The 24907-nt window shown below is 44.3% G+C and overlaps 1 protein-coding gene and 1 non-coding gene across 3 annotated transcripts in view; both read left to right on the top strand.

Moving 5' to 3' along the window:
- Nucleotides 1-21626, top strand: part of F9 (coagulation factor IX) — a 28603-nt gene extending 6977 nt beyond the window's left edge. Inside the window, exons 4-8 of one of the 2 annotated variants that reach the window (XM_004323512.4) lie at nucleotides 3121-3234; nucleotides 9602-9730; nucleotides 12192-12397; nucleotides 19752-19866; nucleotides 20533-21626. In XM_004323512.4, the coding sequence (XP_004323560.1) occupies nucleotides 3121-3234; nucleotides 9602-9730; nucleotides 12192-12397; nucleotides 19752-19866; nucleotides 20533-21080 (1112 nt within the window). In that variant the 3' untranslated portion in view covers nucleotides 21081-21626. The remainder of the gene's footprint in view (nucleotides 1-3120; nucleotides 3235-9601; nucleotides 9731-12191; nucleotides 12398-19751; nucleotides 19867-20532) is intronic. The other variant, XM_019918997.3, reaches the window with a different exon arrangement.
- Nucleotides 11627-11699, top strand: TRNAK-CUU (transfer RNA lysine (anticodon CUU)). Its single transcript has one exon. It is a non-coding gene; the product is annotated as a tRNA-Lys (tRNA).
- Nucleotides 21627-24907: the final 3281 nt, after the last annotated feature.

The raw sequence follows: 24907 nt of genomic DNA, 5'->3' as shown, positions 1-24907 counted from the left end.
CATCAAGGGCGTGATTCTGTTGTTGACCTGAAACAAACAGACTCCAGCAAAGATGGGTTTATTCAGGATCAGCAGAGAATTGCAATTCAGGGTCTACAACCACCATGAGCCACGTGCAAGTCCCTGCATGGTAGGGGACAGACAACTCCTTCAGAGAGGGGAAAAGGAAGTAAGGAGGGCTACAGTAAACAAAGAGTCCCTGGCTTTTCACTGGCTTAGTCCTTGCCAAGAAAGGAGTCTGTCTTCTTCCCGTTGGGCTCTGCTATTGTCATAGGGCATGAGAGCTCTGCCCTCCAGTCTCTTGACTTTTTTTTTTAATAAATTTATTTATTTATTTTTCGCTGCGTTGGGTGTTCGTTGCTGCAGGCGGGCTTTCTCCAGTTGCGGCGAGCGGGGGCTACTCTTCCTTGTGGTGCGCGGGCTTCTCACTGCGGTGGCTTCTCTTGTTGAGGAGCACGGGATCTAGGCGCGAGGGCTTCCGTAGTTGTGGCACATGGGCTCAGTAGTTGTGGCTCGCGGGCTCTAGAGCGCAGGCTCAGTAGTTGTGGCGCACGGGCTTAGTTGCTCCGCGGCATGTGGGATCTTCCCGGACCAGGGCTCGAACCCGTGTCCCTTGCACTGGCAGGCGGATTCTTAACCACTGCGCCACCAGGGAAGTCCCTCTTGACTCTACTTAACTGAGGTTTCCGTTTATTAATTTTTTACACTGTCACTACTGCTTTGTCTGCTAAAAATAAAAAAACAAGAAAAGAGAAAAAGAAAACCCAACTCCACGGCTTCTTTTCACTTTGCAGTCGAGATTCCCAACCCCCCCAAAATAGTCTATGCTGTTTCTCCCTGTATGGGCTTTCTCACATGGTAGGGTCGCAGGCCCCTCACTCCTGCCCTACTCTCTTCCATCATCTCACCAAGTAAGGAGCCTGGTGAAGAGGAAACATCACCCAACCACATTAACCAGCATCTGCCCAGCCCTTTACAGAGTGCCTGTCACCTTTAATCCTCACACCAACCCTGTGAGCAAAGCACTATGAACCTCATTTTACAGAAGAAGAAACTGAGATTTAGGGAGGTTAAATGACTTGTCAAAGGTCACCCAGCTAGGGAGTCATGGAGCCCAGAAGAGCAGCCAAATTCTCCACTGCCCAATCCCCACTTTCTCTATTACCCCTCCCGGCCTTCAAATCTAAATGCAGTTATTCATTAAACCACCGCCTGGTAGGCTTAAACAGGAAGCTCTCACTTGGCAAGGTCTTGTCCCTTGTTGTCTTTGACCCCTACAGTCTGTGGCTTTGCTTCAGCCCGAAGTACACACAGACAAGCACCCAAAGGAGGACTAAATGCGGGATGAAATGACACTCATTTTAAAGATATGTCTCAGCAAATGAGTTGCTGTGTAGCTGGCTGCAAGCCCAGAGCCTTTCAGTGAAACATCCTAAATAATTCAGCTCCGTTGGTCTGTAATATAAAGTGCAAATGTGGCTCGTTTTTTTGGACCAGTTCTGAACATCAATAATAATAAACCAGAGATAACGTATTTTGTTTTTATAGAATTGGAACAAACTGAAGTATCTGTGCAAAAGCACACTGGACCAAGGGGCAGAGGGGGCAAGGTCTAATTTTTACAACAAGCAGTTTTCCAGAGAGGGACTATTCCTAAGAAAGGGGTGCTAACCCCCAGCCAGTGGGACCTAGACACATGCTCCTGACAGCGAGCACGACAGACACTCTCCTGCTGTCCCTAGAGCAGGCAGGGGGCCACACACTAGATGTCACGGAGCTTGGCTCTAAAATATGAACGACCATTAGAAATTTCTCTTAAATTGCCCCCTTTCGTTCACTGTTTTATTCTTACACCATCTTTATCACTTACTCTTTTGTTACTCATACATTAAGCCTTGCTGATCTTGCTCCCAGTTTTCTTCAGGGCTCTCTCTCAGCTCACAGTGCACACCAGCCTCCCTTCTGGCTCTATGCATCCCTTTCTCCTGAAGCTTCCTTAGAAGTACGGATGGAGGCAGAGCTCTCAGAAACCAGACTTAAAGGCTCCCTCCACATCCTGACCCTTCCCCTCTTACCTATTCCTTCCTGCTGTTTTCTGATGACCAGTATTCTCAAAGGCTCTCCAGAACTCTGCAAATGTAGAAACTTCAGGAAAGGTGGGAAGGAAACATAACCAATCTATATATAAATAAAGCACATTTTCAGAACTTTTTCTTTTTTAATTCTTTGTATTGAAAGTTGTTTCTCACTTTACCAAACCATCTGGGACCTAATCACAGACAGTAGAATATCTTTCAGGAGTAAAGCATCTTTTGTACTGTTTGGAATGATCACTGCATACTCTGCTTAAAAGTGAAGTGATAGGGGCTTCCCTGGTGGCGCAGTGGTTGAGAGTCCGCCTGCCGATGCAGGGGACGTGGGTTCGTGCCCCGGTCCGGGAGGATCCCACATGCCGCGGAGCGGCTGGGCCCGTGAGCCATAGCCGCTGGGCCTGCGCGTCCAGAGCCTGTGCTCCGCAACGGGAGAGGCCACAACAGTGAGAGGCCCGCATACCGCAAAAAAAAAAAAAAAAGTGAAGTGATAAGATGAGGAAGTGGATGCATGTGCGCCATGCCTAGGCTGCCAGGTCCCTGAGTGGAGTTGCTATCTGTTACCAAGCTCATGAGTGGAGTTGCTGTTACCTAGCTCAGCTTGCTCTACAAGACCTGTGACAGAGCAAGCCTTGTACAACACATAGATGATTGTTGAAGCAATGTGATTTCATTGAGAATTAACTATATCATCGTTCGATAAGGAAGGATTGAAAATTCTTCTCACACTCTGCTGATAGAGTACATCTCTATATTCAGACGTTCTTTTCCCTCTTCCTCCTCCCTTCAGTTACATAAACAATGTACATGCCTTCCTCGGGGCCATTTCCTAGGACAATGTTAGCCTAAGAACCTTTACTTGTTTTTAGAAACTTAGGAAGACAGGGACATCCCATAAGCAGCTGGTTTCCAGGTCAGCAGTCTTGCTCTGACCCTAAAATCAGGCTCCCCTCTCCATGAGTCTGTGCAGGGAAGACTAAGCATTCTAAGCAATGGATCTGCTAATTCAACTTCTTAATCTATCTCGAAGATGGAGATCAGTGTGAGTCCAATCCATGTTTAAATGGTGGCCTGTGCAAGGATGACATTAATTCCTATGAATGTTGGTGTCAAGTTGGATTTGAAGGAAAAAACTGTGAATTAGGTAAGTAACTATCTTTGGATTACTCGTGGTTCAAAATTTCCCTTTGAAACCAGATGCAACTGGAAAATGCAATGTGTATGTATCATAATTTTCTCTTAAATTATGGTAAAGAACCATTTACATGAGATCTACACTCAACAAATTTTGAAGTGTATGATACAGTACTGCTAACTCTAGGCTCTATGCGGTACAGCAGACATCTAGACCTTATTCCTCTTGCATAACTGAAACTTGATACCTGCTAAACAACAACTCCCCATTTTCCCCTCCCCCTGGCCCCTGGCAAGCACCATTGTATTCTCTGCTTCTATGTGTTGGACTATTTTTAGACATCTCATATAAGTGGAATCATGCAGCATTTGTCCGTCTAAGACTGGCTTGTTTCATTTACCATAATGTCCTTCAGGCTCATCCATGTTGTTGATTATGACAGAATTTCCTTCTTTTTGAAGACTGAATAATATTCCATTGTATAAAACATACTTTCAAAGCTTATAAACATTCATTTTATCTGCAGTCATAGTTTCCAGGATGTGCTCAAGAAACTAGATGAAGAACAATAGTAAGATTTGGTAGCTAGTAGGAAGTGGTAATGATGTTCCATTAGCATATTCATCCTCAATACAACCACATGTAGTCAGCACCATTATCCTCTCCATTCTACGCAAATGAGAAAAGTGCAGCTCAAACAGCTCAAAAATCACAGAAGCAGTAAACAGTTGAGCCAGGACTTGAACTTCAGTTGGTTTGGCCAAAACCCATTCTTCTAACTGCTACCCACAAAACACAAAGAAAACTGACCCATAAAATTGTTAGAACTCGTGACTAAATTGCTATCAACAAAAGCAGTGGAAGTCAACTAAGTAAAGAATTGGGGTATGGGAAGGCCAATTCTCCCATATGCTAGGCACTTCTCCACGCATACGAACCACTTCACATATGAAATTTGTTGACAAAAATCAAAACTCATTCCTGAATTTGACTATACTGATTACGCTGAAAGAATTACATAGAAAATCTAGGATCACTGTGCATCTTTTCTTTGCATATCCTAGAATCTTTTTGTTCTGAGATTTTGGCAACTGGAACAGTAAACCCCAAAGTCCTTTACCTACTTGTTTATTACCTCTGGACGCAGGATTACTGGTATCTGATTGTGAAAAGCATACAGTGCTAATGACGGGTTCTCTTTCTCCTCTGAAACTCCAGAAGAATAGAGATGCAGTCCTAGGGAAAGAATTTAACACCACAGGCTACATGACTAACACCACAGGCTACATGACTAAGGGCAAAGAGTAGAAAATTAGCAAGACTCTATTAAGGCGTTATGGCAACCCACCTGACACACAGATGAAAAGGGCATAAAACAAAATGAAACGCAGCAGCTGCACTTGTCCTATTGAGAAGGGAAAAAGTCATCTCTAATGCTGTTCAGAAATCCTTTCAGTGCTAAAGAGAAATCCATTGATCATCTTCCTTTGAGATCCAAAAGATAAAAAGGAATAGAAGATAGGAAAAAGAAAAGGTGGCAGGGCAAAAACATTTAAAAAAAAAAAAGAAAAAAGGAGATGCAGGTGGATGAACTGTACCCCAGGCTTGGACTCCCACTCCTGCAGGCTTCCCAGCATGGGGACAAACCGATGTCTGGGTTCCCTTTCCTATGGGTGTGTTCATTGGCTCAACACCTCTGAAGTGCTACTTTCATCTGAAAGGTTATAATTTCAAGTTCAGATTGACCTAGATAAATCCGATTCTGCTATCATGGAAACCTACAGAAACTGATGGAGTATCAGCTTAAATAATATAACTATTGGAGCTGAGGGAATGAACGACTCAACTGGTCTCTGTTAAGAATGAAGGGCATGTGGTAGCAAAGTATAACTGAAAAGAGTGTTTGGTATTAAATATTCCTAAATGTCTTTAGTTTAAAAATAAAGACACTTTAAAAGAGGCAAAGAGCCCTGAGGAATGTAGCTATAAGCACAAAACTGCTATAACAGGTTTTGCTACGTGTGTGAGGCTACAGTCTACACAGCAAGAGTGCTAGGTCTACAACGGGCACCATCTCAGGCCTTTCGGGTTCCCCACGTTTTGGTTTGGTCAGGGCTCTGCAGTGACACTGCAGCCACCACTACACCTGGCCTCTAGGGTGTCTTGAGCTCCCCCAGCCCATCTGATCAAGGTTTAGAAAAATCCTCCCAGCTTGCTTAGTTCAGGAACAAAGTGGGAATTCTCTCAAAAAGCTCTTTATCTCAGACACTAGAGGAAAGCAAAAGCATATACAAACTCCCCTTTAAGCTGTTGCTTCAAACTGAACTAAGAACTAATCTCAAAAGCCGCTAGAAAAACAACACAGTTTATGGAGTATCTGGGCCCCAAGTCCCTTGCTTCACCCTGTCTCGGAAAGGGAAGGAGATTTCCACTGTTAAATCCTTGCTGTTTTCCTCTTCTCTTGTTCATCAGGCTCCTCTCCAGGGGAGAGAGGTGCAAATATTCAGGGCACGCTTTCTAGTTAGAACAATTAATTGGCTATTGTGTCCCTTCGGCTGGAATAAAGACCACTGTATGTGCCCAGCTACACATCACATCTGAGTCCTTTTCAGATAAATCAAAGTCTATAAGAACTTGGTCATTCCTGTCCCTTCTAAAGAGTACAAGAGGCATTTCCCCACAGTAACAGAGGATGGAAAGAAAATCAAGCATATAAACACTTTTTTATATTTTTCGTTTCGCTAACACGTCACAGACACTACTAATTTACTGCGTATTTCTATGGAGTAGAAAAAAGAAAATATCTTGAGTTTAGCCTAACAACAACATATTCTGTGATACACTGGTTAAACAGAACATCTTTTGTCCAAGCTTTGGTTTTCCCATCCCTGAATATACCAGGGAAGATGAAGGCAGAGTAAAATGAAGCAGAACACGATAACTTTGTAGTAGGCATGAGGGGAATTAGAAAGAGGTATCTGTGCTAGCTGACACGGAGGGAGAAGAACAGATGCTCTGACATGTCCTTCCACAGATATTCTAGGCACTGAGATCAGCCCCAGGACCAGGGAGAACCCACACCCAACACAGTGCCTGACGTCCGAGTGCTCAAGAAGCAATTGATGAATGAGGCCCGCAGTGACTGTCCCTGAGGTCCAGGACTACAGACCTCTCAACTGGAACTCCTCGTGCTGTTATTCTCTTTCCAGACTCGAGTTCTTTACCTGAGGTCAAAAGACTGCTGGTCGGACAGCAATATTTCCCACTGCGTGTGCAAACCAAGCCAGAGGACAGCAACAGCGGCAACACACTGGGCTGCAAAGAGCAATGACGAATGAGGAAAATGACAGAGAGGTCTAGTTACCTAGCCAAGGACGCCGCATCAGAATCGGGAAAAGCACCCTGACTTTACCCATTCCCGTTGTGCATGGCCTGGACCAAAGTAGTCAGCACCTGCCACCCACCTCTGTGAACTCAGCACAATCTCATATTGACTGAACACTCCCGGCAGGTGGTATTTGATTTGGCTGAACACTCTAGTGTTGCTTTATAGCAACGAAATGATTGCTAGTAACATGAGAAGAGCTCAGGGATGTAATCACCACTAGTGTAATCACCAGTAGTGAGGAGAAAGGTCTTTAAAAAATAAATACATAAATAAAAAGGATCAAGTGCCACCTTTTTGGATCATGCACTTAGTGGATTATTGGTAGCGAAGGTTAAAGCTCAGGCTGGTTCCTTTGTCCACCTAGTAACAGTTGATTTGCCTCCCCTTATTTCTTGAAGTATCAGTAAGGAACATGAGCGAATCATTACATTAGCCTATGCTACCTATGTAAAATGTAATTAGAAAATTTAGATCTGTCACTCAAAAATCCATAATATACTCCAAAACCATATAGTCACTCGGTTAGCCTGGAATCCCCCAGGAAAAAAGAGTCTCTGACACAAGCTTATCTATTAGGGTGTGCAATTCTAGGGGGGCAAAAGTAAGGGATGGGGGAGTAAGGCAGTAAGGAAAGGAGAACCAAGAGTAAAAGGAGTCATCCATCCTCATCTGCAAGTGACTGTTTGATCTCCGGGGACTGTTTTCCAAGAAGCCACGTGAGCTGGCCTCAGGAGAGTCAGCCTCGGAGGGAGAAGAGGTGAAAGAATCTGTCCATCAGCACCCTTCTCCAGATGGTCAATACTTCAGCCTGTGGGGCTTTAACTCCCCTGCATCACCAGGCTGTACACGCTGGGGCCCCCTAGAGGTCACGTGGCATCCCAGGCCTCAGCATCAACCCGGGAACGCCAAGCTAAGAGGCGAGAGGCACACAGTGCAGATCTGAGCCCAGGCCATTCAAGGCTGCACCTGGACGAGGCCAGCGGATGTCCATGCAGAGCTGATCACCAGGGTGCTGGGGACGGACGTGGGTGAGGCTGGTGGGGACTAAGGTGGTGCACAAAGAGGTGGCTAACACAGTCGCTCATGTTCAAACGCTCCAAGTTCTAACTGCACTGACAAGTGAGCATTTCTCTTGAAGGCTGTACTGCTGTTGAGCCTGTAGGTAAGGGGGAAGGTGCCTTCCATTCACTGTGTTCCTATGCTGCTCTAGAGACAGAAATAGGCCCAAGGGCAGAGCCTGTTTCTCTTAACTCAGCAGGTCTCAGCCAGCAAGCCCTAAACCTGCTACTTCCTGTTATTGAGATCGCATCAGAGAAACAAAGGGAAAGCACGCAAATTAGAAAATGGAAAATGAGATGGCAGGAACAAGCCAAATATATCAGGAATCACAGTTAATGTGAATTGGGGTTAATGACAATTTTCAGCCTGGAGTTAAAAATCTAATTGCATGCTGTTGATAAAAGAGATACTAAAATAAAACTCTACCAGGAGGCTAAAATAAAAGGATGGGAAAACATTTGCCAGGTAAATGCTAACAAAAAGAAACTGGCAAAGCTATCTTAATGTCAGATAAAACAGAATCCCGACAAAAGGCATTGTATGAGACAAAGAAAGATATTTTATATTAATAAGGGAGATTGTATAGGAGAGTAAAGAAAATATGAGCCAGTAGAATGCTTATCATTGTCAACACATAGCGTTTCAGGCATTTAGCTCCCTTAAAGGACCCTATTTCATTCTCTTGTGTTGACACATACGTCAGCCAGCTTCAAGTTTGCTTTGAAAAACTGGATTATATTAAAACCAGGCACTTCTATTCAGCAAAATATACTATTTAGGGTGAAAAGGTAAGTCAAGAGTGGGAGAAGATATCCGCAATACATATATCCAGTAACTGGAACTCTCATACGCTGATGGTGGGAATCCAAATTTGTACAATTATCTTAGAAGACTACTTGGTAGTATCTACTAAACCTGAACACATGGTCCAATCATTGCACTCATGAGTATATATCCAGTAAATATGCAAGCATATGTTACCAGAAGATATGTACAAGAATGTTCATTACAGCATTATACATAAGAGCCAAAAACTGGAAACTCAACTCAAATATTCACCCACAGTAAAATGGATGAATGAAGGTAGTAATATTCATACAATGGAATATACTACACAGCATGCAGATGAACTATAGCTATACAGAACAACATGGATGAAGCTCACAGACAAAATGTTAACTGAAAGACACAGAGGAGTACATATTGGGAACGTCTCCTTATATAAACTTCGTGAACAGGCAAAACTAATGCCCTGCTAGAAGTCAGGGTAATGGTAACTTTGGGAAGGAGGAAATAGTGACCAGAAGGGGGAATCAGGAGAGCTTCTGGGGTGTTGATAACGTCCTATGTACTGATCTGTTTACTGTTTAAATAAGTGCAGTCACCTTGTGAAAACTTATTCCAAAATTCTGGGTACTTTTTGGAATATGTTATACTCTAATAAACAGCTTTTTTCATTGCACTCTATGACTTTGTGAAAGTAGTATATCTACAACTTCAGTTTTATGCCAAATCACATATATTGCTGCCACCATTTTTATGCCTTATTAAGAATTTTATCTTTTTTTTCCTACTCTTAGCTCAAGCTTAGCTTCACACACTTCTCTCTATGAATGCCCCCAGCTTATATCTGACCTGTACAGGAGTCAGTAGTTTCATGTACTTTTTAGAAATGCATGTTAAATGATGCTATTGCTGGGACTTCCCTGGCGGTCCAGTGGTTAAGACTTCCCCTTCCAATGCAGGGGGTGTGGGTTCGATCCCTGGTCAGGGAGCTAAGATGCCACATGTCTCGTGGCCAAAAAACCAAAACATAAAGCAGAAGCAATACTGTAACAAATTCAATAAAGACTTTAAAAATGGTCCACATCAAAGAAATCTTTAAAAAAAATACATGATGCTATTGCTGTTGATTCTGCTTTCTTTCAGATGCGACATGCAGCATTAAGAATGGCAGATGCAAGCAGTTTTGTAAAAAGGGCGCTGATAACAAGGTGGTTTGTTCCTGTACTGCCGGATACCGACTTGCAGAAGACCAAAAGTCCTGCGAACCAGCAGGTCAAAATCTAAATAAGTTTTTTTTAAGCTCGGCAGATACATTCTCCAAATCCATATTTGAACTTTTTGCATTATAACTAACCTACATAATTTTATGCCCTACTTGTTTCTACTTCCTTTTGAAATCATAGAAAAGACTAGTAGCTTGGACAAATTAATTTTTCAAAATGCATCATCATTTTAAATAGAAATTCTGCAACTGTCTTCAGTTTGAATTCTTTTCTGTCTGATTTTTTTTCTCTGACCTTTATATCATGAAGCAATCGATTTGTGTGATTTCTGTATGCCTATTTGTAATTCCCCAAGTCAAATTAATGTAGTAATCCCATAACATAAAAGATACGTACGTGATTGACTGATAGGCTTCTAGTACAAGGATAGTGATTTTTTTTTTTTTTTTTTTTTTTTTTTTGCGGTACGCGGGTCTCTCACTGCTGTGGCCTCTCCCGCTGCGGAGCACAGGCTCCAGACGCGCAGGCCCAGCGGTCATGGCTCACGGGCCCAGCCGCTCCGCGGCATGTGGGATCCTCCCGGACCGGAGCACGAACCTGCGTCCCCTGCATCGGCAGGTGGACTCCCAACCACTGTGCCACCAGGGAAGCCCAAGGATAGTGAATTTTAAGCATGATCTGTCCGGTTGTGTCTGGCTTACTCCAAGAAAGTTATTTCCTATCCTTGGGTCTCAGCTGAGTTTATACGCTTGGCATCACAACAGTTCCGACAACCATCTGTTTTAAGTTGTGTCAGGCTGATCAGCACAGTCAGTCTATACAGCAGTGGACAAAGCAATGTTTCCCACTCATGCCAACCATGCCACCATGTTGACAGCTGACTGGTGTGTTCAGAGCATCTCCACTCCAAACTCATACTGCTCTTCTCTGAAAAAGAAGGCAGTAGAAACTTGGATTTTGAAAAAAGCAGGTTCTGCGGGACCAATTACATTTGATAAATGAGGGGTCTTTTTGAAGCAAACTAGATATAATTTCTTTTGCATTTCTAAAGCCTGATATCTTATTAAATTGGTACATTAAATCACGCACCATTCCTCTGTAACTGGGTTCGATACCTATCTCAGCAATGCAGCCGGCAGAGGAAATTAAAGGCAGCATCAGAAGCCAAGAGTGTACATGCTGCACTAAAATGAAGAGTCTCTAATGCTTCAGGGACCTGCCTGCCTCCTGTCCTTCTACCTGGTTCTTGACATACACTGCTTCAAATTAGCCTACCGAGGGAGGAGTGTGTGCGTATATCTGTTTTAACCTTCGAAACCTAACTTCCAGTGTAGACAGATAGCATACATAGTAGCTAAACCCTTATAAGCCCTTCTCTGTTATAAGCGAGGAAAAAAAATGGAGAACCACCTCCAACTATTAAGTGTTATATTTGAATATAGCCTTAGCTTTAGCAGAATAAATAGGCCAAACCTAAAATAAGCTTTTCTGCCTTTCAATAGTAATGGTCCCTTTTCTCTAGCTATTGTTGATGATTTATATTTATACATAAGTATTTTGAACTAATTTCTTGTTTTCCCAACCACATGCTGTCTTCATGATACTCTGCCGCAGCTGGTTGCTATAGAAATGTCTGTTATAAGGAATGTGGATAGAAGGAAAGTGAGAAATGAAATGTGAGGTGACTTTGCTGGACTACAAATTTCCATTCTGGTTGTCCCCAGTGTTTCAGTAGATGATTTCTTTTCCTTAGGAAATAAACCAACCCAAGGTAAAAGGTGGCCAGTGCCCAGGTAGATGTGGCTGTAATAATCATATCAATAACTTATTTGGTTAATACTCAACAGACAGGTAATTAAATCATGATAATCCCTCCCCAATGGATACCTAAAGTCCACCTTGGAATCTAGAAGGCATTCTGGTCTACAAAAGAAACCCTGGGAATTCCCTGGTGGTCCAGTGGTTAGGACTCTGCACTCTTACTGCTGAGGGCCCGGGTTCGATCCCTGGTCAGGGAACTAAAATCCCATGAGCCACGTGGTGCGGCCAAAAAAAAAAAAGAAAGAAAGAAAGAAAGAAATCCTGTTAACAATAAGCAGCAGACATCCCATTTACCTAATTCTAAAATCAAAGTTACATGGCACCAGATTTCCATTCAGGGACAGTACTTGAGAGTAAGACTTTTTAGCAAAGAAACTAAACAGAACGTCATTAGACTTTATAAAAGTCTTACAAAATTCAATTCTGGAACACCTCTTTTATTTCCATAAAGATGATGGATTCCTGAGCCAAATGTCCTTTTCATGAAGGGTTTGAAAACTTTCCATGAAAATAATTCAATTAACCTTTTAGTTTTAGACTATATTCATTGATTTGATTTTTTAAAAAATATCGACAGGCCTACTTCTCAGAAGTGACAAGGATGGGCCTCATTTTCAATTTTTGTAATACAAGTTCTGCTTGCCAATGAGAAATACCAGAACGCTAATTTTTTTTTTCCATTTGTCTAGTGCCATTTCCCTGTGGAAGAGTTTCTGTCTCAAACACTCGTATGAAGTTCACCCGTGCTGAGACTATTTTTTCCAATATGGACTATGAAAATTCTACTGAAGCTGAAATAATTTTCGATAACATCATTCAAAGCAACCAATCATCCAATGATGTCACTCGCATTGTTGGTGGAGAAGACGCCATACGAGGTCAATTCCCTTGGCAGGTACTCTATATTTATGGTGTGTCAAAACCGGAGCCCAGTGGGCAAGGGCCAGGCCAGGTGGGAGGCTGAGGCTAGGACATCAGACAGACTTATTGGGATGAGGGAAGTATTTAGGCAAGTTTCAACACTAAGCCGGATGAGGAAGCCCCGACAGGTGAGTAGCCGGTGAGAGAGAAGTCCAGGGACAGCTACCATACAAGGTCAAGGAGAGTTTGGCGTCAAGGAAATAGCACAGCAGGATTTCAGACAAGCAACAGGGAGGTCTGGAAGCGAGGTCACTGGTGCTGGGGTTCTGGGTATTACTTCAGCTTCAGCCCCTGGGAGAACTGGTGAGAGTCAGAAAGTCTCTAGGTCCAGAGAAACTGAATTATTTCGAAGGCATTTTTAAAAGGACTCAGGAAGGATTAAGACAAGAACTGGGTTACTGGAACCAGGGCATATGAGACAGGGGCTTGGTCAAAGGCTGTAGTTCTCAAAGTGTGGTAGCATCAGATTCACCTGGGAACTTGTGAGGAATGTAAATTTTCATGCTACGCCTCAGACCTACTGAATCAGCATCTCTGAGGGTGAGGCCAGCAGTCTGTGCACTAACAAGCCCTTCAGGTGATTCTGACGCACTCTACAATTTGAAACGCACCGGTCCAAAGGAAACAAACTTGTTATAGAAGCTAGGCTCCAAAACACCAAACAGTAGACTCGTGGTACCTAGTCCCACATTTCTCCAGGTGTGATCTGCAGACAACCCACATGAAAATCACCTGTGCACATTTTTGAGGTAACAGCCAAGGGCTAGATTTGATACCCATCATTTCAAATCGTTTCACGTCCTCCGTGCTGCACACTTAGTGTACCTGTTGTCCCCTTCCTATGGAGCCCAGCTAAGATCATTAGGAATGTTCAAGATCACTCATCCACACCTGTGCACATACAGGTTCACTCGCTATTTCATCCATATGAAGTAAGATTACTGACTGTAGAGGTACCAAGCGCTAGGTTTTAGTTTTTTCCAAAAGTGAAGAGCTGTGCTACTTGCTAGGATACTTGAGAAAGACCCTGCCATACTTTCACACTGATGCCTTCCTCAAGAGAACCGTCTCTCCACACCCACCTCCACCCAGTTTCTCACAAAAGGTTACTGGGTTTCAAAAATAGGAGACAAACTGAGTGTGCAAAAGTCACTTTTAGACAAAATAAGAAAGAAAACCAACCAGAATCTCTCCCCATTTGTGGATGAGTCAGCTCGACCATGTCACCATCAATCTGCAAGGTGGAAATGCTTGATCTGATTGCAGACAAGACTGCAACACACCTGCTGCAGCCCAGGCATCAAGAGAAAGCTAGCAACAGCTGGGGTTTCAATGGCCAAACTAGATCTGTGGCTCTGACATAGGAAATACTGTTTAGCAATATCACCTAGCAAAAAAGTGATTCAAAATGCTGATGCGTCAATAAAAGGGGATGGGAAATAACGCGACCACGTGGGTGAAGCAATTCCACAAAGCAGCACAGACAGAGTTCACTTTCCTCTGGAGTAACAAACAGTTTGAACGAACTGGAAATGTCTAGTCTGTTAAAGAAAAGGTTTAGGTGAGCTGTTTGCGAGAGCTAAAGGGCCACAAGAGAAAGGGGACGACAACTTTTTCTTTGTAGACTTATGGGTGAAAGTTCCAGGCAGGCAGGTCGATACCGGCCCCAGTTAAGAAAGCCCTTTCCAACCACTTGGGTCGGCCGCGTGGGCTGGGCAGCTCGGGGAGGAGATTTGGTTTAACATATGTTCGTGGAATTGTTGACTCGAGCTGCTCTGTCACTGGGACGACAGCAGCGGGACAACCCCATCCCAGAGAGCATCGAGGGCTCGAGCTCCCCTGGTGGGAGATGAGACAGGACAGGCTAGGGACCGCAGCCACCCCGTGCAGCTCTGAGACCCTAAGGAGCGAGCTTCACCTTCCGCGCAGCTTGTCCGCGGCCGCGTGCATTTCTTACCTTATTCTAGGGCTTTCGTCTCCGCTTCCCGGCTAGAGGAGAAGCCGCCGCCGCCGCACCCACACCCGCGCCGCGTCAGCCACAGACGCTTCCCAGAAGCCCCTGCGCTTCCGGCCGCCTTAACCCCCGACCCCAAGGCCAAAGGTGAAGGCAGACTTGCCTGACCTCTGACCTCTGACCCCACATCACAGTGACAGAACACCCAAGAAAGGAGCGGAGGGAGGTGTGAGGCCAGTTTCCTTCATTTTCCCTCCAGATGCCCAGCGCTGGGCTCAGAGCCCCTGGAGAACTCTGGGGACGGGAAGCAGGGACTCTGCAGGGCCACTTAGGAGCAGAGAGAGGAAGCTAGAGGGTTAACTCTTATATAGGAACAGAAAGGCTATTTCCAAGAGTCGGTATATCCTTAGCGGAGTGGGAAACTAAAACAGAACTCGGGGCTTCCCTGGTGGCGCAGTGGTTGAGAGTCTGCCTGCCGATGCAGGGGACGCGGGTTCGTGCCCCGGTCCGGGAAGATCCCACATGCCGCGGAGCGGCTGGGCCCGTGAGCCATGGCCGCTGAGCCTGCGCGTCCGGAGCCTGTGCTCCGCAGCGGGAGAGGCCACGACAGTGAGAGGCCCCGCGTACCGCAAAAAAAAAAAAAAAAACAGAACTCGAATTTCATACAGCTACAAAGGGAAACAATGAAAAATGTGAACATTAGAGTTGGGAAATCGCAACATCTGTACCATGAGACCACCTTCATCAACAGCTTAATAGTGAGAGATTTGAGGAAGTAGCACTGTGTTTCGGCTTTCTAAAGCTTTTATTGGGTTTTGGTCCCATGCACTTGACCCTGCCAGCCCACAATTCTGAGCATGCGCAAGCCTGCCCCCAAGAGCTCTGTCCTCCTCTTCTGCTTTGAGTTAGGATCCGACTGGCCCTGTGTGTGAAGTACCAGATCTTTCTCTTTTGTTTTATCATGGGCCTCAGGTTCTGTATTAGCCATAATTATTGTACATTTAATAATTTGAAGATCATTCTATGAGATTGATAAAAACGGAATACAATGGAAACCAAGTAGTTAAGCTTTCCTTAATCCTTTATATTAGGCTGTATCTATGCAATTGCCTGTATTTAACCATTTTACCCAGCAAAATATGTCTTGAGAGGCAGTCTGTCTATTCCTTATTCTATTCTTGGCCTAAACAATCTTTAAAATGTCTTAGCATTTTCCCCAGTCTTGGCTTTCCTCAGCTTTGGCCTGAAGCTATCCTTAATGGTACCTGAGCACTTGACCTATACAGCTACCTACACAGACCCAAACCTTTCATTTGATTAGGATACACCCCCATAGCAGACAACATGCAGTTACCATCTGTACGAACCAGAACTTCCTCTTTTTTTGCGGGGGGGTGGGGAGGGGCGGGGGGGTTTGGGAGGAAGATGTTACAGGAAGGTCCTAAGGCTATAGATATATCTTCACTTGGAAAGGTAATCCTCTATTTTTCCTAGCTCAGATGATACAGCTCCAATTAGCAGAAATGAAAACATAACATATGTAATCTCATCTGGCCTCACAAAACTATTTTGAACAGAACATTTAGACAATTATTCTCTAGGATGGTTTGATGAAGTCTCTTTCAATGACGAGTCTAGTTAACCATTAAAAGCCAAAAGTGAGCATCCCCTCTGTGCCCAGAGAAATGAAGTAGGGCCAAGGGCTGGGCGAATCACACCTGTGGGTATAATAAGCTGTGCATCATGTAGAAATGGTTTTGCTCTTCATATGAAAGAGAACAAGTGTGCAAAGAAAAAATGTTACTGTAAAGCTGGAGGTGGCTAGGTAGGGAGAGTGAGGGTTTACTGAAATCACAGGGAAAGGCCAAGTTTGAGTTAAAAGGTTAGGAAGGGAACAACGGGGCAGCAGCTATCACTCTAGGCTGGCATTGTCAGTGAAGAACGTCAGAACAGATATGTGAATGTGTGTTTTGCAGATGTGTGTGGGTGTGTGGGTGTCTGAAAGAGAAAACAGGCTCCTGTTAGGATGTGACAAACATGAAAATGTTTGACAGATCAGAACTCCGACATCCTTGCTCAGAACATATGCTTTCCCATTTCTTCCAACATTCTCCAAAGTGATGCCATACAAGAACCTGTCCTTCGCCAAGCAGACAGCTCACACCCAAACAGCTAATATTTAGATAGCTGTGATCCTGAGGTAGCCAAGCAAACATTCCAAAACCAAGTTGCTTGTAATATCTTTAAATGCAAATGTATTTTAGGGCTTTTTCTTGGCAAAGATGTTTGCTCAAATTTCTAATACCAATCAGGAATGGGCAAAAAAACACACTTCGGGCTTAGAAGAACACAACTGTATTTCTCAGTCATGCACCAGAACAGCGTAGATGCTCCGGGCAGCAAATCTTTGGCAGGAGTCAGACTAGCTACATCAGATTAGTCTCTGTGCCCAGGGGCTGTGGCTATCATTCACTCTGGCCTAACTAGCCCATTAAGCTGAGAGATGTCCAATTCACCTCTCATACAGAGGAGAAGCGCCATTATATCATTGCATGTGAATGCTTAACTCCAGTTACTTGAGCAAATGTATTCAGTTGTAATCATTAGGCCCAGTAAAGAACAGTGTTACGCAAATTTGCTTGGTGACGAAACTCACCTGAGGTCTGGGCCAGCTCCATGAGCTGGTGACCAAGTGCACTTGCACAGGGCCCTGTCTTCAAAAGGTTCCCGCATTTGTAGTTCAATGCTTTGCATTTGTGTTTTGTAACTCAAGTTCAATGAGACAATGGAGCATGCGTGTGCTGGGGACCTGGAACCTCAAGTCACCACACTCTTACCTCTCAGCACCACCCAGGGATGGATTCTTGACCTCCCTCTCCCCTGTCCTGTGGTGCCTTGGCTAGCTCTTTCTCCCCTTTCCACAGCTGCCCGGTGACCACTACCACCCCCAACCCCTGGCTCACTGGCAGATGCCACCTCCTCACCCTCAACAGCTACCATTGTCATCCTCCTTCGGCACAGGCACAGGGAGGGTTGAGGCTGGGTGCACAGACTCTATGCCATTTGGGGACAGGGCGTGGCCACATGGCATCTCAGGACCAGAAATGCATCATAGCACATTTGGAGGGTGAATGGCAGGGGCAAACCTCTTGTCCACCTTCATTCCAGAACCTGAACATATCCTGGCAGGGAAGTTGAAATCCCTTGGGAGTCACTGCTTGCTGTTGATTGCTACAGTGGACCAGTGGGAAAGACTGACTTACCCTTCCCCCTGCTGGGGCACAGGGCATCAGCACAGGGCTGGCGGAAGAGGGGACCTGGCAGCTGAGGGCTGCGTTTGTGCTTGCGTGCTCGATTTCAGGCTGTAGTCCCTGGGCACCTGTGAGGATCTGCGCTCGCCCAGCGAATATCCCCCATACCCGAGGAAGCACAACTTTGAATAGTAAATTCAAAACACCACGATAGGTTGTGAGAGACCACAGAAGAAAAGAAAAAGTTTTGTATTTTAGTATCTTCCGTGACACTTTTTCCTCGCTTTTGAACAAGGGACCCTGCATTTTCATTTTGCAACAAGCCCTACAAATTATGTAGCCAGCCCTGCCTGGAGTGAGCACTTTTAAAACAGAAAGGTCACCAAGCCTTGGGAATTCTGGAACGGAATTTCTCAAATTTAATTATGCATAAGGATATTCTGGAGATCTTCATTTTCTCCCATCCCAGCCACCAAATATTCTGATTAAGTCTGGTGGGCTTCCAAAGCTGCATTTTACAAGCATCCCAGCAAGGGATGGGAGCAAGGGATCCCAGCAAGGACTGCTACAGCACTCGGCCCACCAAGCACACTTGGAGAAATACTGGGTGCTTAGAAGCCTAGACTCTGAAGCCAGGCTGACTAGGGCGTGCATCACAGCCTCACCACGAACTAACCTTAACTAACTAACTGCATATCTGAACCTCAGTTTGCTCATCTGTATATGGATATGTTACTGTCACTCCACAAAGTACATAAAACACTTAGCACAGTGATTATCCATAGTAAGCAATCGATACAGGTTCCAAAAAAAATTAAGATTGTTAAATCTGGGCGATGGGTACACTGGTGTTTATTATATTGTGTGAGTTTTCCTATATTTTTACTTTTCAACGTAAGAAGCAACAGCTAGAATGAGAGGGAAACCTGAGTATGGAAAAGAGGGTCAGAGCCTTGCAGTGAGTCAGGCCCATAGGTCTCCAGGTAGGAGGCTAGTGCTTTGGTGTCTAGGATTTAGCAAGTGTTCCATAAACTGAATTCAGGACAAAAAGAATCTTCACTAGAATATGCCCCCAAGGACCTTCTCAGACTCACCCTTGAAAGGAGTGACCACACCCCTTCCCTAGTTTATTATGAATGGGTTTATGCCTGGGGCTACGTGTGCTTCGGTAAAAGGTCAGCAGTTCACAAGGGCTAGTCAGGGCCCACAAAGGGTTTACCAAATGTTAGTGTGCCCTCTAGTGTTCACACTTCTCAGACGGATCGAGGCCCTTGCATACACAAGAAGTGAAATTCTCCAACTTGATCTAGACAGTGAGGTGGTAAAAATATTCATGAACCACTCTGGATATACAATGAACGTACAGATGAAAGAATGGACTGGCCTCTTATCTAATAATGTCCAGGCTCAAAGCAGCACCCAAACACTTTTGTCTGCGTTGTCCCCAAATCAAACATAGCTTAATAGACCCTTTAGGACAGAGGCAGCTTACGGATCCAGTTGGGGGAGGAGAATAGAGTTGGGGGAGACCGGAAGGAGTAGGCGAGTTCTTCTGTCGCTCACTGCCTGGATGGCCATAGCACAGCCCTTAGGGATGCCATAGGTCTCATTTCATATCATTCTGGTTTAGAAAGAGCTTGAAAAGACGTCCTGGAAAAATCAATAGTTTTTCTCTTTCAAATGATCTGTAGCAAGGAGATTTCCTCGTGCAGGGACAGAAGACTCGGTAATAACTATTGATCCCCAGGAGTCAAATAAGTGCGTTTCTGAACGTACCTGCCATATCCCCGTGAAGCAATTCGTGCTATCAGAGAACCTGCCTCACCTGGAAAAGGAATCCAAGGGCCCTGAATCATCAAAAGAAGCCATTTCCTCACAGTTGCCTCATCTAGTGCTCCCCCTGGCTATCACTGTTCATTCTGTTCAAGAGTTTCAGAAATGGCTTTTTTGATTGTGCTCCAGAAACACTAATTCATCTTCAAAGCTGACATTTTCCAGAAACACTCCACTTCTGCCAGCACCTAGAAGCCAACATTTGCCCACTCTTCTAAACAGCACACATGGGTTTTTTTGTTCTGGATCAAATATATTATGTAGTAAGATTCATAATTTTGTTTCCACAGGTCCTTTTGAGTGATGAAATTGATGGGTTCTGTGGAGGTTCCATCATTAATGAAAAATGGGTTGTAACTGCAGCCCACTGTCTCAAACCTGGTGTTAAAATTACTGTTGTCGCAGGTAAATAAAGAATGATAGACGTCTGCAACATCCCTAGATCTTCTGCATGACTGCTAGATCATACTTTACTAAGGTCTAATAAGCTCATTGCTAAATAAGTTGAACTAGTGGTAGGGGGGCCATCTTTTCAAAATCCAATGTGTTCCATCCTCCAAGCCCCCCATCGTTCTTTTGGCGGACCTTTCATGTCAGTGCAGTACGATTAATCTATTGATGTGTCCGTTTCCCCACCAGACTGCGCCTTCCCAAAAGCCGTGTCATATCACTGATTCTTGTATCCTTGCACCTGGCACAAGCTGCAACCTGCCCTCAGTTAACATTGAATGAATGACCAAATGAATGTATTATCTGTGCTCAAAAAAGCGGCCAAAATCTTTGAAATTGGGAACGTCTAGGATAATTCATAACAAGTCGATTCATTATCACCTGTGAACCATGTAAGACTTGTAACAGCATGGGTGAACAGCTCCATCTATCCGATGGTCCTGAATGGCTTTTTGGTCTGAAAAGTATGCATCGGCCCTCATTACATTTTACCAAAATCGTAACAATATAAGATCTTTGACACTTGACTGCCAGGTACTTCAATGGTGCTAGGTGGACACTTGGAAAACGTGTTTCTTTGTGGGAAAGACTGTGATTGAAAAAGAAATTTCTTTTCAATAGGTGAGCATAACACCGAGGAGACGGAACCTACAGAGCAAAAGCGAAACGTGATCCGTGCTATTCCTCACCACAGCTACAACGCATCTGTTAATAAGTACAGCCATGACATTGCCCTTCTGGAACTGGATGAACCCTTGATGCTAAATAGCTACGTAACCCCTATTTGCATTGCTGACAGGGAATACACGAACATCTTCCTCAAATTTGGATATGGTTATGTGAGTGGCTGGGGGAGAGTCTTCAACAGAGGGAGATCGGCTTCAATTCTTCAGTACCTGAAAGTTCCACTTGTTGACCGAGCTACATGCCTTCGATCCACAAAGTTCACCATCTATAATCACATGTTCTGTGCCGGCTTCCATGAGGGAGGTAAAGATTCATGCCAAGGAGACAGTGGGGGACCCCATGTTACCGAAGTGGAAGGTACCAGTTTCTTAACTGGAATTATTAGCTGGGGCGAAGAGTGTGCAGTGAAAGGAAAATATGGAATATATACCAAGGTATCCCGGTATGTCAACTGGATTAAGGAAAAAACAAAGCTCACTTAAAGAAAAATGTATTTCCAAGGCTGATATATTTGGGATTGAACATGGACAAGGTCCTTTACTCACTAATCACTTCCCCATCTCTTTAGATTTGAATATATACATTCTATGAATACTGCTTTTTCTCTTTACCGGAAGAAGTCTAACTAGAATTCATATTTTACTAGAATAAGTAGATTAGAAAATGTAATCACTAGAGAAATATACTGTGGTGGGAAATTGTGCCCATTCCTCCAGGTCCAGCCCTTGACAGAACTGTGAAGTTAAGTTCTTCATCCTGTGCATCAGGCATTATGTTTCTCCACTGAGGCGACTCCCTGCTTCTCCGTCCTTAGCAGCATTCCATGTGCCAGATCTTTCTCACCTCTCCCATCAAAACGTTAAAATTTATTAGATCCGTATCCAGGATATTTGGTCTAGTCCATCACAAGGCCAGCACCACACTCATACAGGAAGAACACAGGAGCAGCTGACAGGTTAAAACTCATGGAAAACCCTACTTTTTTTCCGGTACCCTTATTCCTGCATCCTTTGTCCTTGCCAACTCCTAATCCCCAAGTCAGTTCTGCTCTTTCTCTCTCCCTCTCTCCCCTTTTCCTTACATAGGCATTAAAGGAGGAAAGGGGAACATCATACTGTTTTACTGCTGTGCACAATTATATATACCCATCAAACCCAGACTTGCTTTCAGTTTGGTCTTGGACTTGCTTTTCATCACATAGGGATGAAGTAAGGTGCCTGAACTTGGAGGAAAAGTTCCTCTCAGACAGTCACATTATTGAAATACATACATAATGGAAGGAACGACCCATCAGAATAGTTTCCTAAGGGCTTTAATTGTGTTGTTATGGAGGTTTGACTAGACATGCTTCCATGAAGGCAAACCGGCATGTCATTGTACCCAAGAAAGCTGACATCAACCCAGTGCTTTGTCCCCTGTCAGAACAGTCAGTTTGCAAATAGAGCTAATAGAGTCTTCAAGAAAGAATTTGTTGGTGTGTCTCCAGTGTTGTCCAGGGCTAAGGAAGAAGTTGCCCAGACCAGAGAAGATAGGCATCATGCCTCCTCAACTGGTGTATCACCACAGTGAAGAGGGATGCACTCATTCCAATGAGCCAACCAACTCCCTTTTTCTGGTTCATGCTCCCCAAGCCACTTTTTGATAATAATTAGGCCTTCTATATTGTATTTTCTAGAGGGTTACTGACCAACCAACACATCAATCACATCAATACTTCGATCTGTTAGACTGTTTCCCTTTGTGAGTTAAACTGGTGTTCTGATTCAGACCTTTGCTTTTCACGAATTTGGGTGATGTGAATCATTTACCCTGCATGTGATTACATGTGGAACTACTGACATCATGTTTCGGACCACTTTGACCCCATCAAGCTGCTGCTGCTCCTGCCCTCATCTCACCCTCCGCCAGGTCTTCCACTTGCTGATTTCTTTCAAGTTACTCTAGTTAATCCCTTTTTCCTTTAGTCTTTCAAACATAAGTATCAATAAATGTAGTTTTCAATTTCTCAGTGTTTCTTGTTGAATCATTCCCAGAGAGAGCTCCCAAACCCTACATTCAGCAGGACACTCAGAAGAATGTGTCCAAGTGCCATATGACACAGCAGAGATTTGATGGTCTGCTGTCACCCAGCTTTCATGGGAGGCAGCATGTGTGTGTCCTGGTGAGGACAGTGGTCTGGATCCAAACGGGAGGATTGAGTCTAAACAGCTGTGAATATGCCCTTGGATAAGTCACTCCACATTTTATGCTTTGATTTCTCCATTGTGCAATGAGGGAGTTTGACAGGATGCTCTCCAAAGGCCCTTGTTGACCCTGTGATAGTCGGTGGGTTCGTGTTCTTCCATTCCTTTATTCAACAAATATTCAAGGAGTGATTACTGTTTGGCATTGGTTGTATGCCAAACACCAAGAGTGTTCATTACAATTTAAGTTCACATTTACATATTTTGTGAGTTAACTAAAATAATGTATGTGAATTGCCTTGTCAGTGCCTACTACACAGTAGTTGCTCAGTAAATGTTAGCTGAATCTGAACCCATGTTTATCCCACAATAGGAATTAGTCTTGTATTGAGTATCAGGGGAAGAGGACATACTTAAATAAAAATAATGCCTGGGATTGAGGTTTCATGAACAAACAAAAGAAATCAGTTCAGCTATTGCTGGCTGAAGGAGAGAGAGGAGACACTGCAATGGTCCCCCTTAGGGTAAGGAGGGTACTGATTCATGCATGGAACACATTACTTCAAATTTGAATGAGGAAAGATCTGTAGGCCCAGGGCTCTGCGATTGATAAAAGGGAGCCACTCTGGCCTTGTTGCCATGGAGACCACCCCTTACAAAGGCAGCCATGGGGGCATGGCCTTATGCCTCCTGTGATTGGTCTTCCCTGTGGCAGAGGGAGGAGCTCCTGGGCCCATCAGTCTGAAATCCACAGACTTTTTCCCCATAAGCTCAAAAATGACTGGATTCATTAGGACCCACGTGTGGCATGTTGCCACCACTAAACATACGGGGCCTTTAAGCCCACCTAAGAGCCAGCGGCTTTGGATCCAGGCCCTCGCTAGATTCTACCTAGAGCATTTGCAGTCGCCATATAAGAATCATTAACGCTTTCAAAAAATCGCTGTAGCTACTTAACCTAAATTGGCTGAAATATGCTGCTGCAACAATATTGAGAGTGACAGATTAAAACAGAACTCTTGCTGAGTGAAGAAATGTGTGTTAATGTAGTGCGGTCATTTCAACTTGCTGTTTAAGTATGACTGTTTTGGGTTCTTTTGAATATTAGTTGCTAAATGCTGACAGGAACAAAGTGTCCAATTTTCTCTGCCAAGGGAGAAAGAAAGGTTTTCTCCCCAACTTTCCTGTACCATGACAGACCAGTTCGCAAAATTGCTTAATTATAATTTCTAAACCACTTCTGAAGGCTTACAGTCCAATCTAAGAATGTCTGAGCTGCAAAGGCCCTTAGACACCATCCAAACTCCTCTACCCATTTAACAGATGAGGAAATTGAGGCCAAGATAATGCCAGGCCCAAAGTAACACAATGTCAAGAGCCAGGACTAGAACTCAGGTGTCCCACTCCACACTGTGAAAGTACAGTGCTTTCAATTAGAGCCCTGTCTATATTTTTAGGGCCGCTGGGGCATTCTGCATTGGTGGCGATCCTTTCAGCAAACCTGGGAGTGAAAACTGCCTGAAATTCTTACTAGTGATGCTCTAATTGACAAACAGGTGACCAAATCAAGAAGACCAACAGGTAGCGGGGAAGGCAGAGTGGCGGTTGAATAGCAAACTGGAACCGCAGTCCTGGACTCAGGGCAGCACATGTGGAATGAACCTGTGGTGCTGGTGCCTGGCTTTTAGCCCAGCTGTGAGCACTGGGCCTTCCAGATGTGACATTTGACTTCTAGAGCAAGTTCGTCAGTGTCATCTGGCACACAGTCATCCCGGCAACATTTCAACTCGATTCATTGCAGCTGCGCAGGGTAAAACAGGCAGCACGCCGAGACAGCAGCCTACCCCAGAAACTGCTGTTTGAGAGTTGAAGGAATGCTTCAAAGGCCCGCTGAATCTGGGATGCTACCAGCCCTGGGTGTCGGGAAAACAGACTTCAGCAGCTGACAGGCCTGTCTGAGCAAAGCACTCAGGAATCAGGGCTCTTTTTGAATCTGAGGCTGATGCCATTTAGAAACCTCAGGGTTTAAAAAAAGTGCTAGGATCAGTGGATTAATACAAAATTAAAACTTGGGGGAAAAAATCTCATGGTTAAAGCCACAAAAATCATGTTCTGGAAACTATGGA

This window comes from Tursiops truncatus, chromosome X (genome assembly GCF_011762595.2).
Source record: "Tursiops truncatus isolate mTurTru1 chromosome X, mTurTru1.mat.Y, whole genome shotgun sequence".
Lineage (NCBI taxonomy): Eukaryota > Metazoa > Chordata > Mammalia > Artiodactyla > Delphinidae > Tursiops > Tursiops truncatus.
Note: the sequence above shows the minus strand (reverse complement) of the source record. Positions and strands in the feature narration are given on the sequence as shown.